At 42.4% G+C, this 9,406-nt stretch overlaps 1 protein-coding gene across 1 annotated transcript; it reads left to right on the forward strand.

Moving 5' to 3' along the window:
- Positions 1 to 434: 434 nt before the first annotated feature.
- LOC103317775 (ankyrin-3-like) lies at positions 435 to 4,542 on the forward strand. The gene is made up of 2 exons (XM_008216773.3): positions 435 to 1,784; positions 1,861 to 4,542. Exons 1-2 carry the CDS (start codon positions 906 to 908, stop codon positions 2,761 to 2,763), a joined length of 1,782 nt encoding a protein of 593 aa, XP_008214995.1. The 5' UTR covers positions 435 to 905; the 3' UTR covers positions 2,764 to 4,542.
- Positions 4,543 to 9,406: the final 4,864 nt, after the last annotated feature.

A 9,406-nucleotide genomic window follows, 5' to 3' on the forward strand; every position in this document is an offset into this window, starting at 1 on the left:
ATAATTTTATATTATACGCGGCAAATTCGAATTTAACGCACAGAACGGCACGACTAAATAAATTAAATTTACACACGAAGCTGAATGTACGGGTTTAGCGTCGCACACATTCCATACACATCATATCCAGACGGACCCGCAGAATCGCTCTCAAGTGGTGCTAATGACTCGCAACCGGCTGCACACTATATAACATCGGCCGTATGAACATATACTATACATATATCATATGTGCGGTGCATCACGCATGATTTACAATCTTCTACTCTATAAAGCGACACTGCGCTTGTGTGGTGCGATGATGGAAGTCGACCGTGGGTGTGTCCCGCTCTTGCTCTACGTGTAGTAAGCGACTTTTATTATGGGCGAAAACTTGGCTGAGTAAAGCTGTGAACAGATTTTCATTGAATTTTCAATTTCGTACTTTTGTTGCTGTCATTCGTGATTTTCTGTGCTGAAAAATGACGCATGTTAAGCGTGACGCGTCGCAGCTGACATGTGTTTGTTGTTGTCATTTACGATTTTCTGTGACGAAATTGACACATGCCAAGCGTGACGTCACAACTCCAATATCGACCAATCACGGAGTAGGAAGGCCCTTCCCCCTTACTCCCTGACCAATGCGCATGTGTCAACAACAGGCTAGTTCCGATTTCGACCGCTTTATGGGGTTCTGCGAGTATTCCGTGGCGCTCGCTCCGCAGTAGAGTGTAAACAGCAATCCCCCACAACAGGCCCGTCTAACAGCGTGGCGTGGCGTCGTATTGGGCTGTCAGACGTACGCCTCAGTTTTGAGAGAGTCGCATTACTAGAAATATAGTAGTTGAGTTAGGCGAGCCTAGAAAAGCCCGTGTGATATTTTTCAATAATCGTGAAATACGTAAGTGCAAGTGAAACTCAGAAAAATGGCTTTACGGCCCGACCGAACTTTCCTCGTGTACCCGAGTGCCTGTAGTAAGAAAAATTTCGTTTATAACCGGAACACCACGGATCCCTACAACGGCGCACGCGTCCGCCATGATGAAATGCTGCACGACACGCTGATCAAACTCTTCCAGGAACACTGTCGCGGCCGAGCCAGTAGGATAAAGAAGTTCCTTCGAGAGTTCGACGACGAGCCGAAAGCCATATTCAAGCTCATCCTGAAGAAGAGGCCTCGCCTCGGCAAAATACTCTCGCAGAGAGACAAGCTGTCGCTCCTGTGGATTACGGTGCTCAGCTGCTATCAGAAATCGGCCGAACTGCTCGTGCGCTCCGGGGCCAATGTCAACGAGCTCTGCAATCCTCCGCTGGACGCATACGTCGACGATAAGACGCCTATAATCAACGTATTGCTGCAGATGTTTCCCTCCGAGTGGAACGAGCGATTCGCCGCTCTGGTGATCAATGCAGGCGTCGACTTGCAAAATAGGGACGACAAGGGCCAGACCGTCCTGCACTTGGCGATAAACCGTGGTCAATTAGAGCTGATCAAACTGATGCTGGAAAAGGGAGTGGACGTCAACGCCAGGGACAACACAGGCGCGACACCGTTGCTCGCGGCATGCTCTCACAAAAAAGCAGACGAGATGGTGCCGCTGTTGGTGAGATACGGAGCCGACGTTATGGCCAGAGACATGCCCAAGCAGGAGAACGTCTTGCACCGTCTGGCATTCGCCCGTGACACGGAGCACGTCGAGTTGGCCAGATTCTTCATAGAGCAGAGTGTTTCTCTCGAGGACCGAGAGATGTTTGAGGATTACCAACCGATACACGTCGCCGCCCTCCAAGGCAAGAACGAGCTGGTAAGTGTAAACCCGAACTTTTTGCCATATATAAGCTTTGATCTCGAACTAGAACTCACGAAAATTCGTTTTTCAGCTGAAGCTCTTCTTGGACCACGGCTCAAACGTGAACGCCCTGGCGAAGAATAATGTGACCCCGCTGTACTTGGCCGCTGGCTCCGTCAACCCGGTGGTACTGCTGACTCTACTCAAGCGCGGTGCAAACATTGATGCGAGAAAAACAATTGATTATGGCGGTATTGATTTAGTCTATGGTTCCACCGCATTGCATAACGCTTGTAATAGCTTCTTCTACGATGGTGGGCAGAACTTCAAAATTCTCGTTTCCGCCGGGGCGAATATAAGCGTTACGGACCATGCGGGTCGCACCCCTTACGCTATGATAGATCGACTACCTGCCGATAACCATAACGGAGATTATCGGATTAGACGTATCAGGCTGCCCATACAGTGGAACCCCAATGTGGATGTAATGCTCAGGATGCTGGCCATCAAGAAGTCGACCATCCAGCCGCCCAACAACTTATTAGACGAAACACGCATTCAGAAGTCTCCCAGTCGATGGGCCTATTATCAAAGCTGTCTTGAACAAATCGAGAGATTGAAAGCCAGGAGATTATTCAGGTCCTTCACGTTGTTCGACCTATTGACCAAGTGCCACTGCCGAACAGCCGCGCAAATGTGGAACGTCGAATTCAAGAGGGAATTCGAGCAGTGCGACCTCAGCCCTTTTCCCAACTTCGCCGACGACTTGCGCGAAGTTTTCGCGAACGCGGAATGTCGCCATCAGTCTATGGTACAACAAGAGGAAATGATCGAGGAGGCTGCGTATGATACGTTGCCTCACCCGATTGTGAGGGGAGTCGTTAATTACTATGCATGCGAAGACTGTGATATTAGAAAAATTGTGCAAGCCTCTCGTCGAGATAATCAAGGGTTACCTAGAAATCTATTCGATAGAATGTTTGCAAATAATTAAGTATACATAAGCTGTTGTGTACAAATAAGTAAAAGCATACATTTTTAGATAAAGTTTTTATTCATATTAAGAATTATAGTGTATTATGTATAAATTACATATTGAATGTAACTATGATTGAATTGTATATCTATAGAATATTTATATATTATAAGCTTGCGTTCGCTAAAACGTAAATTAATTAATTTTTATACGATCTTGGCAATAAAAAACTACTTTAGATACTCTAACGGCTACGTATAATAGGGAACAGACATGATTTTTAAAACCTTTTTTAAAATAAAGTTAAGAATAAATCTTACACAAAAGTACAAAAGCTACGATTTTTACTACAATATTTGTTAAGTAATATGGTTTTGAAAATTTGGTTTGCTAATGATACGTTTAAATGATTGAGAGCTCACGTGATCAAAATGGCGGCGCGAAGGATGAAAAAAAAAAATATATATATATAGATGTATAAACGCATGTAAATTTTAATACATAAAATAACCTTATTGTTTTCTCAAAAATCATAATAGAATTAAGAAATAATGCTTGAAAATCAAAATAGATTCATGATGACTGTAATTCATGTACTCAAATGTCCGTACGTTAGGTTAGGTCTTTATGCTTTGAGCCGCCATATTGGAGATCTGCCGTTTTAAAAATTACTCAAACATATGAATTTTTAGTTAATAATATTAGGATCTAGAGGTACTACATCAGCAAAAAATTGATAAATAACGTATTCTTATGCTATTTTCTACTATATATAAGTATTTATATGTATATAGCAAAACCATGTCTGTTCCCTATTCAGACCATCCCGAAGAAAGTCAACCAAATCATTAAAAAACCTAATAATAAAAAAACTTTTGCGTACAATGAACTTTCATCCGCCTCCAGTACCAAGCAACGTCCCACTCGTCCATCGCGCAGAACAAAAGCCGAAAAAAAACAATATAACCAGCGTCTCTCTACTGTATATGTATATATCTATACTCCCGTTTATGTAACTTATTTTTATAACTAACTTAATAGTATTTTTAAAAATCGTGCGAAAAAGCGTCTCTCCCTGGCAGAACAGATGCGTTATATACGCGGTTGCATAACGCGATGGTTTTAAAAAAGGAATCGAGCCCCTGCGAGCACGAACGTTTGTTTCAGGGTCGAGGAGATTCTGGCAATGATTTTTTTTTTTATATAGTTTCTGGTATATTATTCTGTACATTTTTAATTGTAAAATAAAGCGAATTTTCCGTTCAAGGCACTTTTTTTCCTCGACATCGCGGAAGTGTACAGCGAAGAAAAGCGGATGTAAGAAGTCGTCGATGTCGAGCTGGTGCGAGGAATGCTCGACTTTTTTTCTATACAGTCACGAGAACGTCGCTGTATTATTTCACGAAAAGCTTCGAAACTTGGCGATAAAAAAATCGTCGCGAGTCTCCGATGACGTTCGAGAAAAACAAACAAAGCTGCGGCAAACTTAAAAAAAATCACGGTATAGAGTCGCGGCCCTGCTGATTGACGCGCGTGACACCCGCGCGAGCGTCGGATGATAAATCGAGTCGAGAGTATATCCCCCCCCCCCTTGGCTGAAGTGTATCAAAGAATTCGAGAAGAATTGGCAGCTATTCTCTAGGCTGAGAATCTCGAGATTATATTCTGCCAGGGATTCGGCTGCGCTAGGAAAAACAAATATATCTTCTTTTGTTCTTGCGTGAAGGATATGGTTGCGGTTAAAAGAATTTCTTTTGTGTAATTGATAAATTTTAATAATAAAAAAGGTTCAACAAACCATCAAGTATATACTAAATTTTGAACGACCCTTAATAGCTCTCCTAAAAATTCCAGCATATAAAAGCTTCTCCAAAGTGCAAAGACTTCTGTCGAGTCGTGCCAAGTCGTCGCTGTTACAGAATCATCGCAAAGACTACACCACTGCAACTTGTATACGTGTCATAGGCGCGGCTACTCCTCTTCTCTGGATCATCGCTCGCGTGTGTTCTTTTTTTAACGAGCAGCTATATAGTCGAGCTTTGTAGAGCGTAAATCGAACAGCTATACGTATTTTTGCGTCATTTTGAAAAATGTCTCTTAGTTGCGGATACACACAGGTGTGTCTATATAAGCGCGAAATCGATAAGACTTATCGGGCGTGGCTCTCGTTTCGGAAAATCCGTGTCGATTTATATAGCGAAAAACTTTAATTTTATCGTTTAAATAAATAATTCTGCGAAGCCCCGTCCTCCTCGCCGTCAATAGTGTCCGATTGCATTAATCGAATCAGAGACTATAAACACAGCATTGAATGCGGCATTTTCCCGTGGGCGCGTCTCCCGGCCAGAAAACGTTTCCCACGTGCCCGGCAGAGCAGCACTTATTGTTAGATCTCAAGGCGATTCGCGAACTCGTCCCCGTACCGGCGGCTTTTTTTCTTTATCGCGCGGATCAGCCATACGCTATGTGCAGTCGTTTTTACACGGTGTGATGCTTGAAAATTATCAGAACTTTGCTGAAGGTGAATAAATAAATTTATTTTATACTCGTCACAGAGCTCCGTATATCGTATAGGGGTGCTATGCCAACGTTAAATTGACCGGCGGGTTCTTGGCCAGATGCACTGGTAATTAAAGACGCATCATCGTGGGATGCGCGAATGATGATCCATTGTTATAAATATACATTGTGCTTGCTTAATTGACGGATTAATTAGTCGATTGATTCTCCGATGCTAAAAAGCAGCAAACGAGTTACATAAAGTCCTATACAAAAGTTCACCAAACTTCCAAGGCTCTCTATATTTTCCGACGTGTCTGAGCACTTTAACACGGGACGGATACACCTTAAATTGTCAAAAAATGAAAAATTCAATTTTTCGTTTATATTTTTCCTAAATTGTTTGAAAAATGAATTAAACTATTAATATATTCAGGTATAATGAAAGAAACATAAAACAATGTTTATATGTGCCATATTATCAGGTATGACATTTCTTCGAAGGCCAAAATTCAGAATTTCCATTTTTCAGCTACCGCAGACTTACTTAAGATTTGGGCTTCGAAGCCCACTTTTATACTGATAGCTATGCTTCAAACACATATAGTTTCCAGATGAGTGTGGGGTTTTGCAAAAGAATATTATTTAAAAAAGTTGTCTGGATATTATCATAAAATTTGTTACTTTTTAAAGTATTTAAACAATTTTTGTTGATTATTTTCAGAAATCAGAATTCTGAATTTTTGCCTTCGAAGAAATGTCATTCCTGATAATATGGCACATATAAACATTGTTTTATGTTTCTTACATTATACCTGAATATATTTAATAGTTTGATTCATTTTTCAAACAATTTAGGAAAAATATAAACAAAAAATTGAATTTTGCATTTTTTGACAATAGGTGTATCCGTCCCCTTAAACTAGGCCGCAAAGGTATAATCTGATAACTGCGCGCACTTTTGCTCGATCTATTAATAATGGACGTTGGAAGCGTGGAAAAGCGATTTGTAATAATAGTATATGGACGTTCGCACAAAGTGCTTCCGCTTTTTTCAAGGCGTTTTCCGTGAATCTAAATTTGAAGAGGTGTATGACGATTTCGGCTTGAGGTAGAACTTTTCGACGTATTGGAACACAAGTTTTTTTCTTTTTGATAATTTTAGTTTAAAAGCACAGAAAACTTCTATTTCTGGAAAAGAACAAAGCTCCTTAATTAAAGCCGTCGCTGCGAGTATCTACAATAATGTGTTTTTTGTATACTTATATGCACAGTGTGTGCGTGTGCGTGTGTGTGCAGGCATTGCTATTGATCTCGGGCTGCAACGTTCCGACCTGACCTTTGAGCGCGACGACGACTCTTCCGGCCTTCGACTCGATATTCGCGCATACTTACCCTTCACCGTTATTTCTATGATTGTAAAAATTATTGCTTCGTATTGAGCGAAGGTCATCTTCCATGAGGTTAACAATTTAAAAAAACTGGTAACCCAAACTAACGAGGATAATTTTGAGTTTTTTTTCTCATTATAGCCGTCGAATAAACTAGTTGCAGCAGTGCATAACCCGTTATTAATTAAGCTCCGTGAAAAGAACAAGAGCTTATAACAGAATGAAAAGCGAGGGTGAAAAATTGCTCTCCTAGACCACTGCACCGCCGTCGCGGATGTAGGGCAGAAGCTGCACTTGCGCACCGGCGATTCTGCCCGAGCTGCTTGACGTTTATTTATTGTATAGGTATATTATCCACAGGAGCATCGGCTGAAATATTTAGATAAATTGGAGTAGACAAACCTCGTCGTAATACAATTTCAAGATTATAATCCTGTGGAGTTATTTGAAAAGTTTATATTCAGGGGATTCCCCTGTAATACAGTACAAAACAAAAATCCTCCAGTATAGACCACCAGGACGAGCCCACTTCTCTCATACCTATAAGCAAAGTTTGACATCCGAGCATCGCACCATCCAATTCGAAGGCGTAAACCAGACTTGAACTATTCGCAATAAAGCGACGATAAAGCCGTCTCGCGCGCGTATAAACGATGCACATCCACATGCTGATGAATATATGCGGGGGATGAACGGGATAAGTTCAGACGTGTGCGCGAGCTGGAGGCGGCGCGGGGGGAGAAAGTGGGCGCACCAGCTGATTTCGTAACGCCGGGCGGGGGCGGCTACGAGCTCCATGTTCTCCGGAAGTGCGATGCGCGCGCTTGCTTAGGCTTGTTTCACATTGATCGAAAGGATATATTTTACGATGTTTGTTCAGGTTATTATCGCTCGATGTTGCGGAAGAAATGATTTGCTGCATCGAGTCGATTTCTATCCGCAGATAAGAATTACCGACCTTGATACCGACCGTCGGTATTAGAAAATGCAACTATAAGCAGTATATCTAGAGTCAAGTATGATCTGCCTCCAGACATACTGCTTTTCTTTGAATAAGATAAATAAAAATAAGCCAAAACGGATAACTCTAATCCGGCTCGACATAATCGTAGCACTGTGAAATCGGCTTAACCTAAAACCTGCGAACGCCTGCAACTTTGTGAGTAGCAGCAACCCTCGAAATCTGGGCCGCGACAGAGCTGCGCTCCGGTTTCCGCCTTCCTGCACCTTTTTCAAGGCCACATAAGTTGCGTCAATATCAGCTGCGCCGGTCGATAAGATTTTCACGTTGATTCTGTTCCACAGAGCCGAGGCGATCGAGTCGATGCATTATCCTCCAGGCCATTATCCACGGTTCTGACATCCAGAAGACATTCGGCCTCATTAAAACTTTGCTGTCTTGTCGAATCATACACGAGGGGATGATGTAACACGACCGATTGGATTTCTTTTGTTCGGACGCATGTCCCGGAATATAAGCGTTTGTTTTGCAAAGCGGGGTTTTAATTAGGTGCGTATCGAGGAAGTGTGCGATGCTCCAAGGCGAGGAAAATTCACGGTGTACGTCTGTGCCAAATTCTGCATTTCCTGCCTCGGTTTCGGCAGAGTTGGCACAAAGCGAACAAGGTCCTTGAGTTTCTCTCGGAGCATCGTCGCAAAGGGAAGAAGGTCCCCAGGTGAGGGCGACACTCGAAGGCTCTTTTTAAATAAATCGATATTCGAATCGCTTCTGGAGATGCTAGTCAGCGGACCAAGTGTGAAGTGGGTCTGATTGGAAATCGATTGCGCAGTTACTTGTAGGTTATAAGTAATCTTGAGTTCGATTTAAATTATGGCTAACAGGCAATTATGAAAACCAGCCTCTTCAAGATTCTCATAATTGATTTTTGTAAGCAAAGCCAGAGCAAAATGAACACAATGACGCAGGAAGTCCAGAAGTCCATCCAAGTATGAAAAGCGAAAAGAAAAGCGACTCCAGCCATCCGAGATCAGTTGGCCCAAGGTCTAGACACGGTCGAATACACGAAATCCGTGTACGAAAAAAAAGGTAAATGCGAGAAGAAAGCGGAAAATAACATCTCTCTAATCGACCGTTAGAAAATTGCGTTCCATTCGATAGCAGACGACAGTTCAAACCGGCGAAAATGCACTTTGACGAAAAGGTTTTCGGATATATTTTGTTATCTTCTATGTGCGAAGCTTTGAGTGTATGCAAAATAAGCAAGAATTTTTTTCTTCTAAAAATAAGAGGAGACAGCCGGCGTAGGAATAGACGCACGCGGGGCTGAGACAGCGCCTGTAGTCGTTCGAAATCACGTTACGCCTCTCTCTCTCTCTCTCTCTCTCTCTCTCTCTCTCTCTCTCTCTCTCTCTCTCTCTTTCTGCCTAGCAACAGAGACAGCGAGTAAACAAATACGAAGAAAAAAGTGTGTGTACAGACACCGACGTTGAGCTAAAAATTCATGACTGTTTCTACCCTGCCGATTGTTCTTCAGCCATATACATAATCTTGTTTTTTTGAAACACGTGCCGGTAGAAACGAGAGACGCTTTGCCAACTTATCATCGCAAAATAGGATACCCTCGTAATTTCCAATTGTACATGCAAAAATATCGCAACAAGTACGCATACCTTATAATGAGCAGTCTCTCTAAAAACGCATCCCTGCGGAACTCAACAATCCTGCGTCAAGCTCTCCCAAAAAATCCTCGAAACAAAAAAAAATCAGCACCTCGAAGTAAAACGATTCGCGACTGGTAGCGCCCCGCGAT

Source organism: Nasonia vitripennis, chromosome 4 (assembly GCF_009193385.2).
Source record: "Nasonia vitripennis strain AsymCx chromosome 4, Nvit_psr_1.1, whole genome shotgun sequence".
Classification (NCBI taxonomy): domain Eukaryota; kingdom Metazoa; phylum Arthropoda; class Insecta; order Hymenoptera; family Pteromalidae; genus Nasonia; species Nasonia vitripennis.

Coding starts and splice junctions, on each gene's coding strand:
- LOC103317775 (XM_008216773.3), top strand. CDS start 906: ATGGCTTTACGGCCCGACCGAACTTTCCTCGTGTACCCGAGTGCCTGT. Junction 1,785..1,860: donor TCCAAGGCAAGAACGAGCTG/GTAAGTGTAAAC, acceptor TTCGTTTTTCAG/CTGAAGCTCTTCTTGGACCA.